This window comes from Phoenix dactylifera, chromosome 3, assembly GCF_009389715.1.
Source record: "Phoenix dactylifera cultivar Barhee BC4 chromosome 3, palm_55x_up_171113_PBpolish2nd_filt_p, whole genome shotgun sequence".
Lineage (NCBI taxonomy): Eukaryota > Viridiplantae > Streptophyta > Magnoliopsida > Arecales > Arecaceae > Phoenix > Phoenix dactylifera.
In genome coordinates this window covers 2,324,346-2,351,626 of record NC_052394.1, presented here as the reverse complement: position 1 = coordinate 2,351,626, position 27,281 = coordinate 2,324,346, and the positions used below count along the sequence as shown (strand labels likewise).

Genomic DNA, 27,281 nt, shown 5'->3' with positions numbered 1-27,281 from the left:
CTCTCTCCCAACTCTCCAAAATATTGTACATTGCACTGAAAATATGCAAACATCTTTCGGGATAAATAAGAGTTGCTGCGATTAAATGCGTGGTGCAAAAGTCGCACCATGGAGGATCCAAACTTGAATGCACCAGCCGAGCGGACTTCTGGATGATACTCTCTTAAGCATCCATTTTTTTTAAAAAAAAAAAGAAAAGAAAAAGAGAGTCCGGTCCGGTCCGCGTGCGCCGCAGGTGTCTCGAGCGAACCAACCGGTCCGCATAACTCCCGCGGTCCTACCTACCTACCTCGCAGCCTCAACGTTGCCGCGCATCTCTGGCTTTTAACGATCGATCCAATATCCGGCAGGCTTGGTGGTTCTTCTTTACCTTTCTTCCCTGGTCCACCGCACAAACCCCCGTCTAGAGCTTGCGGTTGAGCTTTTGTTTGCCAAGGCCATGGCAGCGCCGAGCAGGTGAGTAACTTCCCGAAGCCCCTTAACGATTCTGTGTTCGGACAGGATTGTTTCTTTGAAGTTTCTCCGGGTTTCTCAGTTCTGATTGAGTTCAGTTGCCTCTAGCCTTTCCTTCTCTCCCGAGTCTTTTGGGCTTCTCCTAAAAATGTTTTGATCGTGCTATCTGTCCTAGTTTTATGAAGGAGATGCTTCCTCCTGCTCTGGATTCTACTTCCCAACCACCAACTCTCTTTGATGGGACCCCCAGGTAACATATTCTTGTCCACCACACTGTTAATCCTTATCAAATTTATTGGGAATTCTAAGCATTTTTATCTGGATTTAGTACTATTTATCGTTTCACTTTATGATTTTCTTTTTTTTTCCCCCCATTTTTGGAAGGCTCTATATATGTTACACGTGCCCATTTGCGCAACGCACCTGGATTACTAGAAATTGCAAGGTATATCCTTGGTTTATGCTCTGAATGGGATAGAATTGAGTTGAACTGGGTTCTTCTTCACGATCACTGTGGATAGGTTTTCCAAGATTGTTTTTGAATCGGGTGAATTTTTTTATAGGAGTTTGTCTGTTTTATGCTCTTTTTTTTAAAGAAAATCTGGTGTTGTGGGAAGCAGGGACAGCAGGAGAAGATTAAGTTGGTTCCAATTGATCTGCAAAATAGGCCAGCGTGGTACAAGGAGAAGGTTTACCCCCCAAATAAGGTTCAGTGCTTCAATATCATATGCTTTAAGACTATAATTTTTAGTGACACTTATCTCTAGTAAATGCCTTATGCCTCTGATGTAAAGCATAATTTGTGTGTCAAAATTCTTGAGCTTAGCCTTTTGCAATTCCCCATCTCCATAAATAAAATTTCATTCATCATTGGTACAATGATGCGAATAATTTCATTGATAATTGTTTCCTTTTCAAGGTTAATAACTCAACCGAATGCAATTTCCAAGCTCTGTAAAGGTTAATTGGGTTACATCAAAGTCGACCTGGAAATATGTTTACGTACGCTAATCAAAATGTAAACATTGCCACACAGGTACCTGCTTTGGAGCATAATAATGAAGTCAAAGGAGAGAGTTTGGATTTGATAAAATATATTGATACTCATTTTGATGGCCCTGCATTGCTTCCTGATGTAAGTGATAACCAATACTGATCTTGGCAGCAGCCAATTTAGTGACAAGTTTGCTGATATGTGATCTGAAATTTGTAGGATCCTGCAAAGCAGCAGTTTGCTGAGGAGCTATTCTCTTACACCGATTCTTTTAACAAAGCTATGTTCTCAGCATTACCATCCAAAGAAGATGTGGGTGATGAATTTGGTGAGATAGAACTCTTGTGAACTTTTATACATATATTCCTGGAACGAGAGTTCAAATGCTTATTACTACATGTTGATTTGCTTAAGCCTGTGTTGTTAGGTGCTGCCCTCGATAAAATAGAAGATGCCCTTTCCAAATTTGATGATGGTCCTTTCTTCCTTGGCCAATTTAGTCTGGTAGGTAACAAATCCTTCGTTTGATTTTTCCCTTTTAGCTCCTGGTTGGTGGCATTCTCTTCGTATTTATTAAAAAAAAGCATAAAAGGTTGTAATGTTTTCTAGTAAATATCCTTAAACTATATAAAAGTTTCTTAATTTCCCAAATTTTCAATTCTAAAAATAACCCTAATCAGATAACTGTAATTAGATTTCTTAAAAGGTTCAAAATATACTAGACTCCTACAAAAGAATGGATTCTAATATTATTGAACTTTGAGAATGATAATAACGCCAATGAGATTTCTTTCTTAAAAGATTTAAAACATGTTAGACTTCTATAAACAAAGGGATTCTGACATTGCTTGACTTTTGAGAATAAGAAAAGGAAAATTAGAGACAGTTTGCAAGAAAAGACCATTCATGCTGACTTCTGAACCAATAGGTGAGAGAAAACGTGAACCAATAGATGAAGGTAAGATATAATACAATGGAAGGGGAAAAAATTATGAATTAATCATTTTCAGATATTTTTAAAATTTAGATTTTAACTAAATTATCCTAAATATAAAACCTTGAGCAACCACATGCATCTGCACTTGCATTACAAGCAGTCTTTAAATAAAAGAAATGGTCATATGGCTCATTCTCCATTAGAGGCGACCAGAAAGGTCTAGAAAAGTCCAGCAAATTTACGGTTTGGATATTGTTGACTAGATAATCTTTTCCGTGCTATAATATCATAATTAGTGATTTATTGACCACTTCTGATTGATCAGCCGTTGCTGCAACTAAGATATGCCACTTGACACCAAGTCTGGTGATCATTTGTTTATTTGTCTGTTTTTTCATTTTATAATCCAGTGATCATATTGTAACCTTTGGATATACAAGACTATCTTCACTTGTTTTACCTTTTCCTGTTGATGTATTCTAAAATTTGATTTTTGGCTAAAATGTAATTTTTAGGTCGATATTGCATATGCTCCTTTTATGGAAAGGTTTCAGATTCTCTTTTCGGATGTAAAAAACTATGACATCACCAAAGGAAGGCCCAAGCTGGCATTATGGATTGAGGTATCGCAAATTCATGCCAAGTATAATGTTTATGTATGGTGCTATTTTTAGGTCTCTCTTGTCATGTTAAAATTTGTGATGATGGTATGATATTACAATGTAACCAACTGCGACATGCAACAAGGCATGAGTTTCTATGTGGCAATTAGTTGCCTCTAGTGGAGTTCAACATGAAAACATGAATGCAATATTTAATAGGGTTCATGAAAATTCAAGCACCGAATGTCCTTTCACTTGTATACCCTCTCATTCACTTTCTATGTTTTCCCATTGAAGTCATCATATTGGGACGTTTTCCATGTTAAAGACTTATGTCAATCTACCCAACTTATCCCAAACTAATTTCTGCTAATCCAGAGGCTTTAATTATGGTGGTCTTTTTATATAAATATAGTGTTTTGAAAATCGATGCTTATTTAAATGATGGTCATGGAGTTGTGCCATTATCTTTCAGCCTGGCAGTGCCCTTATCTAGTGCACATGAGACTGATGTCATAGTACATCGCTAACATTTGCCTATGATTATGCTACGTTGTTAGAGAAATTGAATGGTACATGAAATCCATGGGAATATTAAGTAGTGTTCTTCCAACATTTTTTTGAGCAATGTGTTCTTCTAACAATTAGCACAGAATATCTCTGTCCAGCTGATTTGTTAGAGAATACTGATGTTGACAGATATCCAATCTATGTAGGGGAACAGAAGGCATGTAGAAAGAAATATGGTATAATTTAAGCTATTTTATGAGTGAGCATACAGACTATCTTATGGACTTTTATCATGTTATTCTTATTTTAGGTTGGTGGAGTGTTATTGATATCAAGATTTTTTACTATCCTAGACAGTTTATTCGGAAATATTTGGTTTATGTTTCAATTTTCTTCCAATTTTGTTTTAATCAACCTTACCCTTTCAACACTCAAGAGTATATTATTTGGTGAATGAGGGTTCATAAGGCCGACCCCGAATTGTTGGAAGAAGCTGGATGGTTATGATTATGGTTTTTTACTGATTATGTTGCTCAATCATTGTTACGGTTGACATTCATTGTTAACTTCAACTAAGAATTATTTTAGGAGTTGAACAAGATTGATGCCTACTTACAAACCCGGCATGATCCTCAGGACCTACTTGCTAGAACTAAGAAGCGGCTTGGGGTAAAACCTCTCTACAATATCTCATTTTTAGTTTAAATTCATGTATTCATGAAATTAGGCTTGTTGTTTCGAAAAGTTGGGTAATTCTTTTTTTTCTTCCAGCAGATTCCATGAAGAATTCCTCTTCTGCAGGTAATGAGCTAAACTTCAGCTTCCATTCTATCTTCATGGAATTTGTGTATGTTATGTTAAGACTCTTTCTTATGTATGACTGTATATATGCAGACAACATGGACCTGGATATGTTTCAATTTTCCAAGAAAATGTAACATTCTTTAGTGCAAAAAAAAAAAAGAATAGAAAAAATTTCACCAACCATCTTCATGTGGAAGCCAAAATATAGAACAATGATACAAATGTACAAATAGGTGCCATGTTTAAATTTATCATGATTAATATCGGTTAATTGTCATAACCAGCTCCTTATCTCTGTAACTATATTGCCAGTCTTCGGCATTCAAATTGTTACTTACTTTTTCTTATGGTTGACTTTACAGTCCTTGCTTGACATTGATGGTAACCTTGATGCTTGTAGGTAGCACGCATTTAACTTTATGTATGGTTCATGGGAGGTGATTGCAGACGCAGCAGTGTTATCTTATATTTCAGCCTATGCTTGCTATAAGGTGTAGCCCTAAGTATTGCTTGATATGGATGAGACTTTGGTTTGTGCAAAAAGTTTGTTGCCTATGATGCAATCAGTGATCAGTGTAACAGATGTGTATTTTTACTGTGAAAAAGATTGTGCTTTCTACTAGTTTAGATTTTGTTTCATGTGCATGTTTTCTGCTGGGCTGAGTTATTTCCCTCATTCTGCCAGTTAGCTGAAAAATGAAGTTAATTTTCACAATGCATGATAGAGGATTGCTATGAAAATAAATACACTAGGCATGTTACACTGCTTTGTACATTAATAGTATTTCTGTTAATCAGGTCTCGGTAAAAAACCTCCAAAACATTAATACTGACATGTTGTCTTTATATTGATTAGTCAAGCTCTCAAGCTTATATTAGTGTCCCAGATTAACAATAGATTGTGGAGTATAAAAGCACATCAAGCAGTTTTCGGTGCCAATGTGATATGTTAGATGTTGCCAGGCATTTCCGGCAATCACAGCATCGGTTGCACATCTTGCATGCAGAGGAAACTGTAGGCAGGATGCATGGCAGAAAGCTTGACCTAAGCTAACCCAAAATGTTGTTAACTACGAGCAAGATTCGTCATATCATACCAAACCACATGGTACAGAGCGTACTATACCGTATTGGTTTGGTATTAGTATACAGTATAGAGAGCATACGATATTTGATATGCCGAACTAGTTTCATACCATACCGATATAGTGATAATGCGGCATCAATACAAAGTTCAGACTCGAGATGGCGTACCTTAACTTTGAGTATTCGATCTAGCCCGCTACCCATCCGCTACTTTGGACATCGTCAAATATATCTTGTCCTCACTTTAGTAAGAGATCCTCTACCAATTTTAAGCAACTATATACCAAAGCACAATCAAACGTCCATCTTTAAGGCATGCAAGGGAGATGCATGAAGAGCAGATGTACGTACCTGCCTCCATTGGCAGGGTCAATAGGACTACTGCTATCACTTTACGTATTGTAGATCTGTAGCATGGTAAGTATTCTCGAAGGTATTTCCAAGCTTAAAAAAAAACAGACCATGCAAGCCAAATGTCGAAGTAGAAATGTTAGGCGACTTGTAGCTGACCTTATAATTGACTAGAATTTTCCTATATTATTAGATTGACTCCCACAGATTCCGCAATTGTCGGACGCCCAACTAAGCTTACATCACATAGCAATTGCAGTCTTGATCGCCGCCTACCTCGTTAGCTGCCCAACTAATTCCGTCAATGAAGGAATTAAAAAAAAGGAGAGAGAATTGTAGAATAATAGTCACGAATATCCTGAACTGTAGAATAATAGTAAGAGAATTGTATAAATTTTTTGTGGCTTAGTACCTGATTGAATTATTGGATTGTAGCACAACCAGAAGTTTTGTTTTTACCAACCTAATGAATGTTTTTTAAGTATAAAGACTCTGAAGAAAATCATTCTGGCATAACGAGGCACGTAGTTTTATCACGAAAATTACTGCTTGCAGTCTCATGTCCAAAATTAATTAATTAATTAATTAATTGAGCCGTTTGAATTGTTATAGTACATGCCTGCCTGCGTTCACGATATGAAATTTGGAAATATGCACGACCAGACATTGAATTCATCTGCAAACGAATAGTAGTCATGTTTCATACCCCACACCTCTGTTGCTGTAGGAAGATGCTGCCACTTCCCCTGATGCAATCATTTTAGAGGAATTCACTTCCAAGTAATTTTGAAGGGGAGAATTCCTATCTCTTCCCCGCAGGGGAATGAAAAGCTTCATGTTACATTTTGCAAAAAAAACTATAGGCCGTCCAGAAATACTTACTGCATGCACACTTGCAGGGATATAACCCAACTATATTGGGACTGCAGGTCTACAGGCTCTTAATCTCTATCTCTCTCTCTCTCTCTCTCCCTTTAGACAAAAGTTGTTTCCCATATCTCAAATTCTTTTAGCCGAATGGAAGAATTTGTCACATTTCCCATCAATGTGTAGGATATATCAATGGAATAAATTAAGTATTCATGGATAAGGAACAAAAGGCACCTGAACATCTCCAAGATGGAGAATTTAGTCTGACCTAAACTTTCTCGCTTAAAAAGAGAAATTTGTCATCTTCCAAACTTTTTAAAACCTACTGGTATAGCAAACATGCAAATCCAGCACAAACGCATTGCAAACCAGGATCTTAGGAGCAAGATAGCACCTTACAACTAGTCGTGACACTGATACAGGATGAAGAACATAGTTACATACGTGAACTATCAAATCTATGCCCTGATGTAAACAGTAAAGGAGTTGCTAGCCAATGCAAGTGCTTGTTCTCCTATGCAATATTAAGTTCTCACGCCATGGAATGCGGAGGGTCAGCCCCACTAGAATTGTAATCGGCGCCATAAACCTGTCCATATTCGCCTTTAGGATCATTCTCGTCCAGGTAATCAGCTCTGGCATTGAGGGTCAGCATCTGGCAGACAAGCCAAAGGAGGACTGCATCAAGTGAAAGGAAGGCAGCACCACCAAAGAGGCCAGTCTTGGCAGTGGGGCACTTTGTTTCAAGATCATGGTGAATGTTGTGTACACGGTTAAGGCCTTCAGTGATGGTTGCCCACATCATCAACCCCATTGCTAGAGCTGACAAGATTCTGATTGCACAATACTTCCAGATCAGAAAGAATCATAACTATAGCTATTAGCTACCATATCAGACAGGTAAAAATAAAGGTAAAAGAATAACAATAGAATATCATGATAACATCCGCATTTCTAGGAAAGAATGTGAAACGAAAACACCAGAGGCCAAAATGTACACTTACGACAACGAGGATAATCTTGAAAAAAATCTTCTCATAAATCATTGATGCTTACTCAGCTTTGAGACCACCAGATTCAGCACAACGACTTCAGGATGCTAGTTAAGCAGTCTTATAAGAAAATAACAACACAGCAACTAAGAAAATAAAACAGACAAACACCATTACAGTCTCTCATATGTAGGAGCTAAAATTGTCCAACAAGACAAAAAAGGAGGTATTGGCATTTGGTACATGTAATTGGCATATAAAATGCATGAGATAAATTTAAGACATGTATAGAACTGACACAAGAAAATGCAGACAATTAATATGAAAACTGACACAAGAATTAATTGGTTAAAACGCTCAAACAGTTAGAACTTCACGCTTCCATCAGTGGTACCACTAATATCTGTATGGCTGGATAAGGAATTATGTTTAAATTTGAATGGATATTCAGATTCTATGTTTCTTGCATTTTGTGTAAGAATAGACCAGCAGTTGCACCAAAAGCTGAAGAAGAAAACTTACTCTGCAATAGCAAAGAATACAACCAATGTACTGCTGCGGAACAAAGACTGTTGTGGAACAGACTTCCCTTCGTATGGAAAATAGACAGCTACATGACCAATGATAACTGTCAAAAAGAGCATGACGACAGATAAACTTCCCAACCCAATTGTTGGATCACTAGGGAACTTGCAGATGACTACACCCTTTCCGTTAATTGGGGTTCCATATGGAGGCTGTATCAACAAGGAAACAACAGTATAACAATCCATTAAAACTTGATAACAGACAAAAAGCCAATGAATAGATACACGCTTGTAAAACAGTGAACTGACAAGTCTTTTGAAAGAAATTTTTTTCTACAGTAATTATCCATAACACTGGAAAAGCTCAACAGGACAGTTAGCAGAGCATAAAAGGAGAGAATAGAAAGACACTAGTTTAAAACAAAAGGAAAAATGACCAGATGAAAGATATTAGAAGCTCCAAACTGAGTGGAAGTAAAGTGTTTAGTGCAGATGCATATTTATCAACCTGGAATATCAACCATGAGATACCTGTAGTCAGTCCCTATTAAAGTGTCAGACCAAGATTTTCAATCCCCAAAGTAGGCAAAAGCTCAGAACAGACCGACCACATCATACCATACAAGAGACTTTGAAGTTGTGGAGTAGCTTAGTAAATTACAATGTTTCTTAGGACTCTATTAACCAGAAAGACAACAGTTACAGCAAGAAACATAACTTCATGACACTGTGCAATTGTTTGACTCAGCAGCAGAGCTTGTACATGTTAAATTACATCTCCAACATTTTAAGGGCAACTGTTCATTTGTATGTATATGTAAAGAAATTTTAGATTTTTGTACATACTTGGGTAACTCTGTAACAAGCATAATTAATTTTTATCAAAAATCACAGCTCGAGTAGTTATAATGTCAATGTCTACAAGCAGTCATATTTCACCCTTGAGGAATTCACTGGAGTTAGTCAAGTAAGGTAGAAGAATGATAAACCTTTTTATTTTCAGCAACTACACCAAATATGAAGGAGAGGGCCCCGAAGAAGGACAAAGTAAGAGCAATTTTCAGGGTTTGGTTTAAAGCCATTGCTCCAGCACGATAACAAAACAATACTCAAATAGACCCCCTGAAACAAAAACATTACAGAATTGTCAAGAATAGAATATTATAATTCAATCAATAGGGAAGAAAATCAGTGACATCATAGTATCAAACAAAATTACCAATAATTTTTTCCTGAAAAAATGCACCTAATAACACACATTAGTTATCTATCATCACACTATCAAAATCATACAGTAGCAATCTTTTCCAGCAATATGAAGACATCCGGGGATTATATGCATTTCTTTCCAATGGTTTTGTCATAGGGAATTTTTAAATGGGTGTAGAGTTTGTTTGAATAAGTTACGATAAATGTGTAGTTTATTCCAAACGGCATTCACAACGGCGGGAGAACATAAAATGTTCAAGTCCAACAATTTTATCCGGTCACAGCCGGATTCTGTCATAACCTCATACAATCCAATATAAAAGTTTAATCTTTTGCCCCCTGGGGGGCAGAAAAGGGCAAAAAAAATGTTTTTTTTCTTCTTCCCAACTTTAGCTGAAGTTATGAGAGCCTTCTTTATCAATACAAAATGGAAAAAAGAAAACGCTTGTCGGATTAATCAAGGGAGCACAAGTATCGAAGCTGATTCAAAGAGATCGATGATATAATACAATAGAAGACTTACCAAACCTATCCAAAACTCCATGAAGTCAATTTCTTGATCTAAACCTAAAAAACAAGAAAAGATAATCTGCTACTTTGGGGGAAAAAAGTAAATGCTCATCAGCAGAAAACCATGAATTCTAGGAAAATAACTGACAAAGAAACCTTAAAAAAAAAAAAGATCGATCCCGAAAACAGAGAAACCCCGAATTCCTCCAATCAAAAGAAAAGGGTACATTACCACCACGAGCACGAGCCAAAGCCTAGTAATACATGATGAAACAAAGCAGATGGAAATTTCTAAGCTCTTACCTCTCGGATTTCTTCACCCAAGAATTGCAGTAACGGAGGAGCTTTGGACTCTTCTTCTCCCAGTAGACCACACAGTGCCGGATAATTTCGAAGAGAAAGCGAAATTGATGGGTATTGCAGCTTAATGGCGGGCGGATGGCTGGAAGGAATCGCTGGAAAGGCGACGAAGCAATCCTCGTCGACGCCGGATCTGGATTCCCTTCGCCATTGACTTCCAACGTTCCGCTTATCGTTTGCCTGCATCGGGCACGTGAAATGCACGTGACCTGGAAGAGTCCAAAATACTAAAATTAAAAATAAAACAGAATATCCATTTCTACATAATGGATCGGGATGCTCAACTATCCAGAATATTCGGTAGTTACTGAAAAAGTGTGATGCTACCAGATTGTGCATGTGTATCGAGAGATGAATAAAGCTGGCGATTTGGTCGCCTTTTTTACAGTTCATCATTCTGGATATATTATATGGATCTACTCTGTATCTATTTTTCTATCTCTGTATAGTATTTTGTTCTTTAATTTAGATGGTAGTGCTCATGCGAGACTAATGTGAGCCGCCGATGTACCAAAAACAAATTCTCCAACATCATAAAAATATTAAAATAGCAAAATAGAAATTAAGATCGAACCCAAACAGGATTTTGTCTGAATTGGAAGGTCTTTGATACGAGGAGAATATTAAAACAGTGGAGTCCAAACTGGGTTTAGAGTTGATAAGAAAAAGATTAATTCCATTATATTAACGAGAAGCTAAATTGCAATAAAAAGATCCGTAGCACCGATTTAAAAGCCCTTCCTCCAATCGCGTACATGTTCTTGACCGTTGGATTGATAGACTTATTTTTCTAATCTAATGTTGTACATATTATATTACTTGGTGATTAGAGTTGGTGTACACTGGATGAACGGCAAACTGAAATGAATTTTTACTTTATTATTATTATTATTATTATTATTATTGGCACAAACCGAGTAGTGATCATTAACGGTCATTGGAGGAAGTTAATGGATGGGCACTTTTTAAATTCTGAACTTTCTCATATTATTTCTCACTAAATCTGCAAAAAAAAAAAGTACAAAAGTTAAATTATTCTTTAATATCCCTTATTCTTCATCTTAATTTATTTTTTCACTCAGTAGGAAAAAGCTCTCTGTCCTCTTATTAAATCAAAGAGAGAAATTATCGATTAGTGGGACCCTACTCCGAACAAAGGGCAATGATTAAACTTAATTAACAAAAAAAATAATATATATATATATATATATATATATATATATTTGGTACAATAGCTGTCCATATATTTCTAATATGAGTACAACCAACAGAATCAAGAAAGAAAATATGACAAAAAGATGGAGTGGTGACACGATATATACCCCTTTTGAGTATTGGACAGAAAAAGAAGCGATCCAATCTATGATTCTGTTCGTCTTTTGATATATATACACGAACGATCTGAAAAATAAAAAAGTACTACAATCTCTCACCATCTAATGAATGTCGTAGGGCAGTGGGTTATTTTTCATGGCAACCTAATATTTATTAGAGCTGTGTACAGATAAGAAAGCAGAGGTAGAGATGAAATAAGGTGGTTGGACGGTTATGGAGCGCGGCAAACCTTTCTCTGTCACAAACCTTACCATCGCCTTCAGCTCCTCCGCGAAATAGAAATCCATTCACCATCTGCAAGTAGTGAATAAGACAATGAATCAGAGCACAAGGAAGTTGACTCCGCCGGAGGACCAGACAATGGGATTCTTGGAATCAGCAGCTTGTGTTAGATTTGAATGGTTCACCACCTTTGATGGATGGGGATGTGGTATGTACCTTCCTTAGGCTGTGAAGCAAGCTTGCAAATTGGCCTATTCTGGCTGATGAAAGAATGGTTTTGATCGGTCCAATTAAAATTCTAGCCGGTAGGGGCTGAAATCGAATTGAAATATGGAACTGATTCGGTTTCGCACCGAATCTACTTGAAACTATCAGAATCGGACGATTCGACCTGGTTTCGTAGACTCAGCTGCAAATAGTATTTGTTGTCTTTTTTTTCAGTACGGATAGAGTCATAGAGATCTTGTGATCAGCAGCATCAAAGAGGATAAGATTGGAAAATAAAAATTAATTCACTGCAGTTGTTTGGGAGGTTGGTTTAAAGATTTTCCGAGCAGTGACTGTCCGTTATAAAGATATCTTCGGGAGATGGGTTACTATAATGCCTATCGACGTCTTAGCATGCAGCCATTCACTTCTTATCCATTTCTTCTCTGAGATGGCCTCTCCTTTGGATGTAGCCGAGCTCCTCCAAGTTGTTTTTTATTTTTAAAATTCTGTTATAAAAAAAACAAAACACAACCTCTATGTTTTATAGTGGAAATATAACTTGATCTGGGATAGGGACAATGAGCAAATGTGTCAAGAGCATAGTTTAGGGTGACAAAGGCTTAAAATAAAATTCATCTAGTTGTTCATGCCCTTTTTCTTTTTTTTTTTGTTTCCCTAATACTCCATGGAGGTCATGATGTTGAATTGGTGCAGCCATGTTGCTTATGAGCAGGTGCAATGTTGTTTCCAGTGTAACCTCTGATGCGATGCTTCTGGCTTGTTTAGAAATGAAACCAGCATAGATTAGCTCATCAACTTAGTAGTCTGATTAAGAAACTTACTTTGGGTTGATCAATTTTTGGGCTAAACAGATGATTGCATTATGGTCATCTCATCATAGATGGAAATTAAAGAGCAGGTTGCTTGGTCTTTTTCTATAAAATAGAAAGCATCCTTTTGTTAGGTAGATCGTAAATGAGCAAAGGACACAGCAAATCACCCATATAATTTTTTCTTTCCCTCAGTGTCTTCAGAACCATGGAGATAATTGATGCATGGGCGCTTAAACATAATAATACAGATGCACAAGTTATAACTATTATGGACATGTTACATAGATATATACAAATAAAATGTTAAAAAAACCCATCATTTATGTAGCCTAATGAGCCTATATCTGAATAATTGTTAGTTGGTTGAACCAAGGACCGCCTTTTAATTAACACAAAACTTGGATGGCTCAATTTGTCTGGATTCCTATTTTCTAAGTGGTACTACATGATGCACCAAAGTTGCTAATCAACTTCCATGATATATGGGTGATTGGATGACCTGCCAATAACCTTAATGTGTTGTCTAATTATACAAAAGAACTACAATCTTGGTATCCTAATCAGCTAGACTACAGCGATTTAGCTACCGACTGCAAGCAATATATACTTCCAAAATATGCTTCCAAATATCGCTCCATAAATAGGGCCGGCTGTCTAAGGCTCCGGCCTAAAGACTCTTAGCTATAAATACATTGACCCTCTCTAAAAGACTCTTGGCTATAAATGTATCTATAAATACAGCAGTGAGACCCTCAAGCCTAAAAACTCTTAGCTATAAATGCATTGAGACCCTCCAATAATTTCTATAACATTTATTATTATTATTAGTGAGTTCGTCTTAGGCTCTCAAATTTATTGAGCGGCTCCTGTCCATAAATATGTAACAATATGATATGCCAAGGGCCTAGATGTTATAGATTAGAGCTTCCTTCAATTTTGATTCCTATGGATATGCTTGGAGTCTACATGAGGTTCCTCCCTTGTCTGAATATTTCTAATCCCATAAGCATACATTAGCCACCCAAAACCAACCCACTCAAAAGGGAGAAAGAGGGCGAAACAAACGCATTACTCGGTAAGCCCAAGGACGACCACTTTGGGAAGCAGTGGAAGTGAAACACAAGCAGCATCGCCACTCTAAACCCCCAATTTTATAGCAGTACTCCTTTGGTCCTGTTCGCCATATTGACCTTGCTGTTTAGGCGTCACCTGCGACGTCGTCACTCGTAAGGGTGGGAGGAGGCATTAATGACAGGCTCGCTTCCACTGCAGTTTAGCCTTTCTTCCGGGGATCCACGAGTGATTTGCCTCTGATTGGGTGCCAATGCAGTCGGCACAGAAGCATAATGATGACCGATATTGATTTGTTGCTTTTATTGAGACATCATGATGGTTACACTATAGAAAAATTTTATAAATCCCATAATACTAGAAAGGTATTCGTTGATTTATCCAATTTGCCAAATTTTGTTGTGTCGTTTATTAGTGTATGCTTTAAAGCATGGTAAGATAGGACGAATTTTTCTGACATTTTTTTTATTAAACATGATTATGTTATGACACTCGAAAGATATTAAGCATGATTTGCATGCCTCTCTACCGGTTTCCATCTCTTATCTCCGACTTTCTTCTCGACTCTCTTCCATAGCCTTGACCTCCCTCGCAGCCAGCCCCTCAGCCCTAACCTACCCGTTGCTAGAACTCGTCCGCGAATCCTCAGTATAACCTCATCTCATCATTTTTGGTATACTGCCTTCTCCGTTGTTTTCCGCCTTTTTTTCTTTTTTTTCTCGTGCAATGAATAATGCATCTTCATCTACTATAGAGACATTTTGCATCTATATGCCCTACACTCTTAAAATTAATATAATCACTATCATTTTGAAATTTAGAGTTTGAATCAATTTAATAGCAAGAACACTACTAAAATTTCGAAATCCAAAGGTCATACAATTGTTAAATAATATAATCTCTATCATGCATGCAACCAGGTTATGTGAACGTTGTTGGAGAGTTAAATCAATTTACCATGGGAAACTTCTGATAGCAGGAAGCAAGTTTCGTCATGGGCTTCCATTATTGTGTTCTGCAATAATCTAAGCCCTGAAGACCTAAACCACACATACCACAGTAGTTATAAAAAAAAAAAAAAAAAAAAAAAAAAAAAAAAAAAAAAAAAAAAAAAAAAACTTTCCCTTAAACTTGCTTGCGTTTAATTAGACAGCTATAACTAGGTCTTTGTTCTAGACCTTTCATACCATGCGTTCCTCAAACGTCCATTGCTTTTAACTCGTGATTGGGTTGGCTGTCAACAAGAAACTTAAATCAAGGGGGAGAAAAGAAGTCAAAAGTGGACAAAGCGGCGAGGACTGGGCTCGTGATCGCTGGATGGCCGCGGGACCCATTGGGAGCCGCTTTGAGCTCGTAAAGCGATGGTTCCCCAAGAGCAAGTGCTCGGGGCCCAGCCCCTTCCTCATCCTATCTTCACGTGAAGTCACTTTGAGGCCACACAAAAGCTCTTCCCTCCTGCTCTCCGTCCCCCCAGCCAGCTATATTTCTCCCCACTCTATTGGACTAGGGTTCAAGAGGTTTTGGACGGCTTTAAGTTGCATCCTTCTCGCACGAAAAAAAATAATTGATCTTCTTTCACAATATTAACTATTGGATCATATTTTATATAGATCTCAAAATAATTCAAACTCATCTATTTATCCATCTTTATAAATCTTGAAACGACTATTGCGCAATCCAACGATGAATTCGTTCGAAGAAAGATAAATCTTTATTTCGTGCCGAAAAAACAACCCCATCCATTTTGGACACTCTCCATAATGATAAAAACCAGAATTTGTTGTCTAATTTGTATAGCCAATAGTTAAATATAAGAAAAAAAATTATTTTTAGCATACTTATTATGCCTGATCAGAACAAAATAATTAATTTAACTAATTTCAAATATTTTACTTTTTTTTATTATTATTAACCACTAGTGTTTGACAAAGATGATATAGGTAAAAATATATATATGGGTGGCTGCAATTTTAACTGAAGAGAACACATAAAATGGAGTGTGATCTTCTAAGACTTGCTTCATATCAGGAGTGGTCATGTAGCTATATCAAAGTTTGCATTATATATAAAGAAAAATATTTTTATTATAATAATTAATAATGATACGATGAGAGCAATTTTTATTTTCAAATGTCACCATGCTTGGCCATATATATATATATATATATATATATATATGAAGCAATCCTAAAGAGGTCCAATATTGTTCAGTAATAACAGTGCAACTAGTAGCTTGCAACGAAGTAGGTAAAGGCTGTTTACAACAACAACGACAGCGAGTTCTTGTCTTCCAACTCAAGCGAGCGAGCACCGGCTGTCTCTTGCTCTATTACTTGGCTAGACTTTCTGAAGTTTTGCAACCTTTGGTCCTCCATAAGCTTCTACCTTCCCCTGTGGGGACAAATGCTACCATAACCACCGAACGGGGAAACGTTTGGTGCGTGTGGAGGGGACGTATGGGCTGCTCCTAAAGCTGACCACAAAGCGTCCATGGCATGACAAGATTGGGGCATCAGGCTGGCTCAGAAGATGGATGACTTACAGGCAGCACATGTGTTTTGGGAGGCGAACAAAGCAACAGATTGGGTCGCCTCCTTCGTCGCCCGGCACTTCAGAAATTTTCTATGGACATCTACAGGAGAGATTTCATCTCCTTCATACTCTTTATTTTATCGCGATTTGGCAGGATGCAGTCAAGTTAGAGCTATATAAATTGCCGCATTTATCAAAAAAAAAAAAAAAAAGAGTGGGGACGTCCCTGATCGAGAAATATTTGTTCCGAAGCTAAGTGTGTGGAGACATGTTTAAGTTAATTACTTTCCGTGTTGCTCATTTGCTCTCCCACGGTTGTTTGGGACGGAAGCCAAGGGACTTGGAAGCTCTGGTGTTCGTCTCCCAAGCAGCAGTGGGTATCTTTTGTAGCATGGGGTAATCCTCAAGCGAACTAGCTGTCTTCCATGTTAGCTCCCTTCCCATCTAACCAATTTGCTGGTTGATTACACCAAGGAAGTGGGGCTCGCATCCTATAATATTATCATCTCTTTTGACAAACATGGTATTAAGTGTATGGGGTTTACATGCTAATGAGTGGAAGAAAATATTGAGTTTATTATGTTGCCAAAGCAAATTCAAATGCAACTTGGATTAAATATTGTAGGTGCTATTGATGAAATGGACTTCATCCAATATATATACTCTTAAAAAAATGATTTGTACAATGGAATTCTTAAAAAAATGTTGGTAGAGTTAGACATTAAGAAAAAAAATTACTATATAATTTTAGGATTTGATATGCACAAGGATGGAATAAGTCACCCTACCTTTATTAGAAAAAGGAAGTTTACAAAAACTATTTATAAAAAGAATTTGTAAGACAAAAGATAATTGTCTGTAAATAGACCTGTTAAACTATTCAACAAGCTCAACAATTTTATAAGTGATTTGAAGGATTTCTGTATTTTCAATATACAACTATATAAGCTTTGTATCATGATGTGATGGAGTACTCATAATAATCTATTTTGATATTTGAAAGAACATTTTGAAAGTGAGCATGGAAGGGTAGAGATGAGAACAAATAACTAAGATGGAATTATGGAAATTCAGGCTTGCGGAAGATGATGCATGGGACAAATTCTATACTATTGGGAGAGTGTGATTCTTTTGAATTCAACATACCCATTTATGTTTGATTATGTCACTCCTTATAGGTGAAAAAGTTGATGTATGAGAGAGCAACTTTCCATGGAGAGGAGATATCTTTAGCAACTTTCCGTTATTTTATGTCATCAAATAGCGGTTGGTTACGGGGCTTTTTTCATGTGTTCAAGTATGCTCACTTTGGTACTTCTCCTAAGAATTAATTTGATATACCAGGATGGTTGATGGTGTTGTTGCCAGGCTAACACTGTAGACCCAAGTTATAATTTGTGTAAGAAAGAGTATATTTCTTATGTAATTTATCATATAGTATTAAAAGATTGGCCAACATTGCGGTGGCATTGTCCAAGTAGAAAGGTAAGCTGGCTTCCAAAAACCAAGTAGAAAATTGAAGGGCTAACCTTTGCAGAAATCATTGATGCCTTTGAGGGTGGATTCTTTATGATTCATATAATGTTGTTTACCCACTTGAAAGATTAAAATCTCTGGAATCTGTTTGTTAATTTAACAGCAAGCCTCTCCAAATCAACATGTCCCTTGGAAATTTGAAACAAAAAGATCTTCTTATGAATATTTAAGAACACAATGATATCACTTTTCAAAGCTCAAATCATAATCCACCACCCCCTCTTCGATACTTTCTCCTTTCAACTTCTTTGCTTAAATTAAGCTTTAATTAATACAAAGAAGTAGGAAAAAGGATTTGGATTTTGGCCATACAGTGGTCCTTCTTCTGAATATTTAAAAACACAATGATATCACTTTACAAAGTTCTAATCATAATCCACCAACCCCTCTTCTATACTTTCTCCTTTCAACTTCTTTGCTTAAATTCATCTTTAATTAATACAAAGAAGTAGGAAAAAGGATTTGGATTTTGGCCCCACTGTTCTTCTTCTACGGTTATGGCCGGATTTTCCACAAAAGCTCCAACGGTCAGATACGGGTAACTGACACCGTCAAGTTTTTGAACCCCACCTCCTTGAATTCTAACGGCACGGTACTGTTTAAAGTAGTAGCTCCCTCCTCTCCTCTCGACAATGTATCTCCAGTCCCTCTCCCCACTCTCTTCTTCTCTTTTTCTCCATCCCAAATAAATTTTATTATTAATTAATAATCTTTATAATGATCGGAAGCGCCATTAAGATAACTCTATAAAGTAACCAGGAAACGGGCTTCTTCTACCAGAAGTCACCGCGGGATCCCAGGAAGAACGGGATTTGGATCTTTCTTCTGGATCCGTAGCGCGGCGCCGATCGCCGACCGCCGGCTGTCGATTCGGTCGGTACGCTCGCCTTCCTTGCCTCCCGGTCTTCCTCTCTTCCGCATTCTTTTATCCCTTCGTTTTGGCCACTCTTGACCTTCGTCTATCTCTCTTATGGTTTCTTGATTTCTTGATTTGATTTTTCTGTTTCATGAAGAAGGATCTCTCTTTTTGTTTACATGGCTCGCCTCTTGGGTTTTCTTGTTTTTGTTTTTTTTTTGTTAGATTTGAGCTGGTGATTAGGGATCTTGGTGTTTGAAATGCATCTCGATTGCTAGATCGGAGTCAGGGTTTCTTGGTTGGGTGGTTTGAAGTTCGGGGTTCAAGAATTGTGGGGTTCTAGTTTGGAGATTGGATGGAGTTTTGACTGTGATTTTGTGTGTTGGGTATTGCAGGTAGTTTTGGGTTTTCTTGTTTGGTTATTCTTTGAGTTCTGTGGGAATGGATAGCTCGCAGAGGAGAGGTGGGATGATCCCATTGTCCCCCTCTCAAACGCCGAGGTCAAGTGAAAAGTTGGGAAGGGATTTCCGATCCGTCGATGGAAATGGGAATTCCAACAGCAAGTGTGATAAGGACAAGGGGGTCAATGTTCAAGTCATTCTCCGATGCAGGTACATAGAACTGATATGAGAATGGAAAAAAAAACAAGACGATACTTTTTGTCTTATCTCTTAATTCTTCGCTCTTTATTCATGTGTGATTTTGGTTGTTCCAGACCTTTGAGCGATGATGAGATGAGGGTGAACACGCCGGTGGTGATATCTTGCAATGAACATCGACGAGAAGTGACTGCTGTTCAGAATATTGCCAACAAGCAGATTGATAAAACCTTTGTCTTTGACAAGGTCTAAGATTTTTACTTTTCATTTATTTCTTCAATGTACCCTTTTTGCTTCTTCTTGTTTGAAATGGAAATTAGGTCAAAGGATCAAGTAACTTTTAACTCTTTATAGGTCTTTGGCCCATCATCCAAGCAAAAGGATTTATTTCATCAAGCTATCTCTCCCATAGTAAATGAGGTTCTTGAGGGTTATAACTGCACCATTTTTGCCTATGGTCAGACGGGCACTGGGAAAACTTACACAATGGAAGGAGGAGGAAGAAAGACTAAGGTAAATTACAAGGATAAATATAGATTAGTTGAAGCCAGTGATTTTTCTTCTAGGTTCTAAATTAACTAGAATTTGTTTTGTAGAATGAAGAATTTTCAAGTGATGCTGGAGTTATTCCAAGGGCCGTCCGACAAATCTTTGGCATACTCGAGGCGCAGTGTGCCGAGTACAGTATGAAAGTCACATTTCTTGAATTGTACAATGAGGAAATCACAGATCTTTTGGCTCCGGATGAGTCAAAATTTTCAGAGGACAAGTCCAAAAAGCCTATAGCTCTCATGGAAGATGGGAAGGGGGGTGTTTTTGTGAGAGGACTGGAAGAGGAGATCGTCTATACTGCTGGTGAAATTTACAAAATCTTGGATAAAGGGTCTGCAAAACGGCGTACTGCAGAGACTTTACTTAACAAGCAGAGCAGCCGATCTCATTCCATATTTTCTATCACAATTCACATCAAGGAGTGTACTCCTGAGGGAGAAGAGATGATCAAATGTGGAAAGCTTAATCTTGTGGATCTTGCTGGGTCAGAAAACATTTCACGATCAGGTGCTAGAGAGGTGTGTAAATTTTTCATCTTCTGCAAGTAGGAATTTCATTGTATGCAGATATGAGTATCATCTTCTGAACTTGTTTCTCGCATATCCTAGAAAGTAGTAATGGAAGCTCAGGTTTGATAGAGTAATTCCTTGAAATTTGACCGGTATGATATTATGGGGAATGACAATGACGATATTTGTTATTACAGGGAAGAGCAAGGGAAGCTGGAGAGATCAATAAAAGTTTGCTTACTCTTGGTCGTGTTATTAATTCTCTTGTTGAACACTCTGGCCATGTTCCATACAGGTAATCCCAATTAAAGTACTCTGGTTTCCTCTTTCTTTCTGAAATATGTTAATGGAATGTTGGCTGAGCATTTTTTTTCCATTCAGAGATAGCAAGTTGACAAGATTGCTTAGGGATTCCTTGGGAGGGAAAACAAAGACTTGCATTATTGCCACCATAACACCATCCATCCACTGTCTGGAAGAGACACTGAGCACCTTAGACTATGCACACCGTGCGAAAAATATCAAGAATAAGCCTGAGGTCATTTTAATTTTGACTTTTTGTGTGCTATATGAAATTTATCTCCTCATTCAACAATGATTAGCGCCAACATGCTTTCACTGTTTTCCAGGTCAATCAGAAGATGTTAAAGTCTGCAATGATCAAGGATTTATACTCTGAAATTGACCGCCTTAAACAAGGTCGGATACTAGATTTTAATTTTGTAGATAACCATTTGTTAATTCTTTCCATGTCAAAGTCTTATGTCAGCATTGTGAGCAACTGATTGTTATTTATCTCCATGTCTTATTTAAGCTAAACATTTGACTCTAAATTCTGAATATCATTTAGTCAGCTTGGCCAAAACAATGTGTTCCTCGGTAATTTGTAAACTTCTTTATTCTTGTATTGGTTTTCATTAAGAAAAGCTTGGGAAACGAGCTAGCATGGTAGCTGGGCAGCTCAGCTGGGGGCTGTCAATCTCCAGATCACTCTTGATGCCATATGTTCCAATGCAACTGGTTGAATGCACAGTTGATTTGATAGTTTGAAGGGTGGTTGTTTTAAGCGAGCAGTCTGCAGATACCCTGGCACTTAGGCTAAGGATAGCTGCTTCAGTAAAAAGCCTGGAAGATTGCAAAATAATTAATTAGATATCCATAAATTGACAAAAGTAACTATAAAATCATAAAAACAAGGAAGACATCAGAAAAAATATAAATTAATGAAAACTTTTCACATTAATTTCAGGACATATTTTAGTTCAACATGTTCACTAGTAAGTTAACAAATTTTCCCCTACAAAATATGCAATAAATTGTGTGAACATAAAAAAAAGTGAATAATTCAAGTGAGTTAACACAAAAAGCCAATGATGCTTCACCAATGCAAAACTAAAAGTGAACAAAAATCAAGAATCAAGAAAGCTTGTAAATATTAACTGAGGCATTTGAGCATCAATGAGGACAATAGGAGATCATGTTCTTACGGTCTAACATGCATAGATCCCTGAGACATCCAAAAATATAGTCTAAACACAGCTGATTTGGAGTGCCTAGGCCTAAGTAAGCTGCTTACGTACTTTCTTCTCGATCAGCTTGCTTAGTCCGCCTAGGTGGCTAGGCTCTAAGTAGAGCAGTTAAAGGATTGCCTATGGCACTGCAGCCACACAAGTGATGCAGCGACTTTTTTCAGAACAATGATGGTGGAATGTACCTGTCTGTTGAGCCATCCACTTGAGACTCAAGTTCCAAACCAAATTAGCTTCCAAAATGTTGCTTTTACAAATATCTTTTTCATCATTTTAGAGTACTGCCTATGTTGCTTTTTCATCATTTTAGTGATGGATGAAATTCCTGATTTCTTGTCTCTGACCAGAGGTATATGCTGCAAGGGAGAAGAATGGGATATACATTCCACGGGATCGCTACCTTCATGAAGAAGCTGAGAAGAAGGTTTGTATTTGATTGTTCAAATGACTCTCTCTCTTATAATTCTATGCGTCGTATTTTAGCTATGAAATTTCTCTTTTGAACCCTACCATCTGACTATTTTGATAAAATGCCCAAATTATTCTCATGTCTTTATTCAGGCGATGACAGAGAAAATGGAGCGCCTGGAACTTGAGTTGGACTCAAAGGATAAGGTATGTTCTCTAACTTGACCTTGTATTGCCCTATAACAAAATTTTGATGGTTGTTTGACTCTGTTAATCTATGCTCTGTATGCAGCAATTAATTGGTCTCCAAGACCTTTACAATTCTCAACAACTATTGAGTGCAGAATTAAGTGACAAACTTGAGAAGAGCCAGGTAAGGACCAAGAGATCTTCCAACTTTTGCGACAGCCACCTACCACTCCTGGAGATTGATCAACTGTATATATTTGTGTTTTCACAACAGAAAAGGCTGGAGGACACTGAACATGCATTACTGGACCTGGAAGAAAGATATAGGCAGGCAAACACCACAATAAAAGAAAAAGAATATTTGATATCTAATCTTCTCAAATCAGGTGAGGAATGTTCCATGACATTCTCTCCTGCAGCCTATGCCACAGATGTACTCTGCATCTTTTAATTAAAAGAGGATTCTGTATTTTTTTTGGGCAAAAAATGAAAGCATGTTTATGCATCTTCAATGCCAGCAAAGTGCTAAAATTATATGGTGCTGTTGCTCTCTAAAGTATTACTTATAACAATTTATACACACACTCAGCTTTCTGTTCTGCATGCTCCCATGGTTTTCTCCATATCACGCCAGATATTTGTAGGCATATTTCTTTTTCTGATGAAGCATGTAGTTGTAGGTCCTTATATGAGGAGGCCTATGCAACATCAACAATGAATTGCATTCTTCTGGATTTAGCCATATTTCAGACAAGTCCATGCACATCTTACTTGGCTGGATACCATATTGCATTGAAAACGTCTCTTCTTTTTCCAGTGCAAGCACTTAATAAGTGGTGCATTTGACTGCCTATTTTCTTCCAGAGAGAGAACTTGTAGAGCGTGCGTACGAGCTTCGTTCAGAACTAGAGAATGCAGCTGCAGATGTTTCTGGCTTGTTTTCTAAGATTGGTTGGTGCCTCCTTTCTTCTCTTTTTCTGAAAAAAGTTTCAGGAGTTCTGTTTGTCCTGATTGCTTTAACTGCATGATAATGAATGAAAGCTGAGACTTTCATTACTAACTTTACCTTACCATCTCCACAATTGGCTTACAGAACGTAAAGATATGATAGAGGATGGAAACAGAATTCTTGTGCAGAATTTCCTATCTCAAATAACTCAGCAGCTCGATATCTTGCATAAAACCGTATCAGCTTCTGTGATGCAGCAGGAGAACCAACTAAAAGAAATGGGAGAAGATATGCAATCATTTGTTTCCACAAAGACCGAGGTAGCTACATGCTTGATACAAGCTATTACAATTTATCAGTGCTATAAAATTCGCATTGTTTACACCTATGTTCGAAACTAATTGATGCAAGCATACAAATGCAACACTCAGATGTTCCTCTGTTTTTTTTTTTAATCCATAGGCCACTGAAGGACTTAGAACTCAGGTTGAAAAATTAAAATTCATGTATCGATCTGGAATCAGAGCATTAAATGATCTGGCAGGAGAACTTGACAAGAATTCTCAGTCAACCTTTGGAAAATTAAACTCACAAGTACTGGTTCACTCTTCTGCTATTGAAGATGTAAGTATATTTTTACTTTCTAAGTTGGCCTTTTTATCCAATTATTGTCTCCTGTAAGTTTTCGTATTTTTCCTTTATTCAGTGTTTCAAGGGAATTGCGTTGGAGGCTGATCGGTTGCTTAATGAACTTCAGAGCAGTCTTTCTATACAAGAGGATAAATTAGCTGCATTTGCACAGCAGCAGCGTGAGGTTAATATCTATGAGGCCTGTAATATTATTCTCCATGTTGTGCTCTTTTCTTGAAGTATCCTTTTATAGTCTAATATTTTTATTTTTGACCTACAACAGGGACATCTCAGAGCTGTGGAATCTACACGTTCTATTTCAGTTATTACTTCTAATTTCTTCTGCACTCTGAATGTTCATTCATCAAAGTTGAGTAGGATTCTGGAGGAAACACAAACTGTCCAAGACCACCAGCTTCGTGAGCTTGAGAAAAAGTTTGAGGTAATGATTTGGCTTCATGATCAATTCTTATATCGGTTATAATTACTAATGTGTCTTTTATATCATCTTTTCTAACTAATTCCTGTTGCACCTCCAGGAATGTGCTGCTAATGAAGAGAAGCAACTGCTAGAAAAGGTGGCAGAAATGCTAGCAAGTTCAAGTGCCAGGAAGAAAAAGCTGGTATACGCTCCTTTCTTCTGAATATCAAATACATTTTATCCTTATTTTTCTTATGTTGCTCGGGTTCTGTAACTAAGTGTTCCAAAGTTCAGAACCACACTTTAAATTGGTCCATCGACCTACAGTTTATGATGCCAACAATGTGATAATTTCTTTTCCCCATAATAGATGTGTTTAATAGAAGTTTAATCAACAAAACATTACGGCATAACAGATCTGCACAGTCGAAAAGTGAAAGCTTTACACAAACATAGAAAACATAAAGATGAGTTTCCATATCGTAGCAAATTAGTATTACACGGTTCTTGTTTGAGATAATGCAATACAGTATCTTGAAGTCATTCTTGAGTGGGGTAAAGACTCCATTTCCTGAATTGTTGGATGTGTCTTTTCACTAGAATAGAATTTTGACTATTTGATTTTGGCAACTCCTCAACTGTGTTGGCACAGAGGTTTTTCCTCATTGATCTTGTTGGAAAACAATTGCATTTCTTACATCACCTCAGGTGTTATCTCTAATTTCTCTTGATTTCCTTTTAGATCACCTAATAGTTTCTAGAATCTGGACTACCAAATTTAATTTTCATAGCAGCAACTTGGTCACTAAAACTCCAAGAAAGATGCGCCATCTAAAGTTTGAGATGTATTATCTAAAGTTTGACACGTACTTGCTGTTTAGGTTCAAACAGCAGTTGATAATCTCCGGGCAAGTGCTGCTGATAGAACCAGTAATCTGCAGAAGGAAATGTCAACTGCTCGTGATTTCACCTCTTCAGTTAAAGAACAATGGAATGTTTACATGGAAGAAACTGAAAACCACTATGTTGAGGATACTGCTGCAGTTGAAAGTGGTAGATGTTGCTTGCAAGAAGGTTTTCAACAATGGTAAGAGTGACTGCACAACTGCTCTTGCATCTTTGTTACACCACCAACTGATGTCTCTGTGCAACTCTGGCAAGCCTGATCATATTTTTATTTCTGACAATATACCTATAAAATGTGCAGCATGGAGAATGCGAAAATGGGTTCACAACAGTGGAAAATTGCTCAAAATTCACTGCTAAGCCTTGGAAAAGTAAATGTAGCATCAGTAGATTCAATTGTCCGGTAATCCGAGTTCCTGGTTATTTGAACTTTGTCAGGACATAGACCTAGCTGTAGATTCTGGTAATTGAATGTTAATCATCAATATCTGAGTGCATTCATTGATCTGTCCATATAGGAGCGGAATGGAAGCCAATCAGCTCTTACGTGCCAAGTTGTCCTCTGCTGCCTCAACTACTCTTGAAGATGCCGATATTGCAAATAAGAGTCTGCTTTCCTCCATTGACTGTAAGTTTTTATTGTTTTTGTTTATTTGCTTCTTGTCTTTTTATTTGATGAAATACTTAATACAAAGAATTTACCATATTTTGGGTGAATAATTCATGAGAATATTCAAATTTCAGGTTCTTTAAAACTCGACCATGATGCATGTGCAAACATTGATTCTATGCTCATTCCTTGCCGTGGGGAGCTTAGGGATTTGAGAAGTGGACACTATCACAGGATTGTTGAGATCACAGAGAATGCAGGCAAGTGTCTAGAAGAAGAATATGCGGTAAGTTACAGCAATATAGTCCATTTGACTTTGTTAACTGAGATATTTAATTCCGCTGGATGTTAGTCAGTCACAATCCATCATATCTGACTAGGTGGATGAACCATCATGTTCGACGCCAAGGAGACGATCAATTAATCTGCCTAGCATGGCATCCATTGAGGAGCTGAGAACTCCAGATTTTGAAGAGCTTCTGAAGTCATTCTGGGAGGCCAGGTCTGCTTCCAAGCAGGCAAATGGGGATGTAAAACATTATTCTGGGGCATATCAGTCTCAACCACAAGCCTTGAGAGACGCAAGAGTTCCTCTCACTGCAATAAATTAAGAGTATGCTAGTTCCACTTGATGTGATACTAGTGCCAGATGTTAAAGCATGTACAGAAGTTAAACTTTCTAGTCTTTAGGTGTACGTAAGCATTTTTATTTCATTGATTATCCTATTTGTTGAGGGATTTGTGCTCCCAGACTGAATTGTTTGTAAAAATCAGGAAAGAAGATCTGTTGCATGATTACATACATGTAATGTATCTATCCCTCCACAGATCCAGTTTGAGTTGTTCTTTTTATTTTTTATTTTATTCATTTGAGATTCATAAGTATCTGGGAACTGTAAATAAGAATTGGAGTGAATCAGATTGCTGAATCGTTTAGCAGCATTATGGTTTTTCTTTACAGAAGTAGCCATGTTACATAGTCATAGGGTTACAGACTTGCATTCTCTGATATTAAGGTGTCCACATGGAGCTCCAACAAGGGGAGTCTTGGAAGTTCAATTCTGCCATTCAGACTCCTCTGCTTCGTGCTCTTCACGGGAAAGGCTCGGACAGCATTAATGTCTGAAATCACAATTGTCTACCAAAACCATCCTCCATCTCCGTGGCGTAAAGCTAACT

General features: G+C 37.4%; 3 protein-coding genes across 7 annotated transcripts; 2 read left to right on the top strand and 1 right to left on the bottom strand.

The window, feature by feature from the left end:
- Positions 1-298: 298 nt before the first annotated feature.
- On the top strand, positions 299-4,939 carry LOC103709926 (protein IN2-1 homolog B-like). Of its 4 annotated transcripts, none has more exons than XM_008795488.4 (11): positions 299-456; positions 629-703; positions 838-898; positions 1,074-1,160; positions 1,490-1,588; positions 1,667-1,775; positions 1,875-1,951; positions 2,900-3,007; positions 4,085-4,165; positions 4,271-4,297; positions 4,701-4,939. In XM_008795488.4, exons 1-10 carry the CDS (start codon positions 440-442, stop codon positions 4,277-4,279), a joined length of 723 nt encoding a protein of 240 aa, XP_008793710.2. In that variant the 5' UTR covers positions 299-439; the 3' UTR covers positions 4,280-4,297; positions 4,701-4,939. The 4 variants fall into 4 exon arrangements, with proteins under 4 accessions (XP_008793710.2, XP_008793700.2, XP_008793694.2 ...); XM_008795478.4 differs by having other exon boundaries at positions 4,268-4,297; XM_008795472.4 differs by having other exon boundaries at positions 1,866-1,951.
- Positions 4,940-6,889: 1,950 nt separating this feature from the next.
- LOC103709946 lies at positions 6,890-10,360 on the bottom strand. The gene is made up of 4 exons (XM_008795499.4): positions 10,149-10,360; positions 9,116-9,248; positions 8,122-8,336; positions 6,890-7,440 (listed from the first exon to the last, which is right to left on the bottom strand). Exons 2-4 carry the CDS (start codon positions 9,206-9,208, stop codon positions 7,140-7,142), a joined length of 609 nt encoding a protein of 202 aa, XP_008793721.2. The 5' UTR covers positions 9,209-9,248; positions 10,149-10,360; the 3' UTR covers positions 6,890-7,139.
- An 8,224-nt stretch (positions 10,361-18,584) lies between these two features.
- Positions 18,585-26,961, top strand: LOC103709956 (kinesin-like protein KIN-5A). Of its 2 annotated transcripts, none has more exons than XM_008795510.4 (23): positions 18,585-18,821; positions 19,196-19,411; positions 19,516-19,645; positions 19,754-19,912; positions 19,996-20,469; positions 20,658-20,755; positions 20,842-20,998; positions 21,090-21,159; positions 22,337-22,413; positions 22,551-22,604; positions 22,690-22,770; positions 22,861-22,972; positions 23,451-23,537; positions 23,680-23,855; positions 23,998-24,159; positions 24,242-24,349; positions 24,449-24,607; positions 24,705-24,788; positions 25,468-25,673; positions 25,794-25,895; positions 26,011-26,120; positions 26,237-26,388; positions 26,483-26,961. In XM_008795510.4, the coding sequence occupies exons 2-23, from the start codon at positions 19,242-19,244 to the stop codon at positions 26,711-26,713; spliced, it is 3,159 nt and encodes a 1,052-aa protein (XP_008793732.2). In that variant the 5' UTR covers positions 18,585-18,821; positions 19,196-19,241; the 3' UTR covers positions 26,714-26,961. The 2 variants fall into 2 exon arrangements, with proteins under 2 accessions (XP_008793732.2, XP_008793740.2); XM_008795518.4 differs by having other exon boundaries at positions 18,586-18,817.
- The last annotated feature ends 320 nt before the right edge of the window (positions 26,962-27,281 follow it).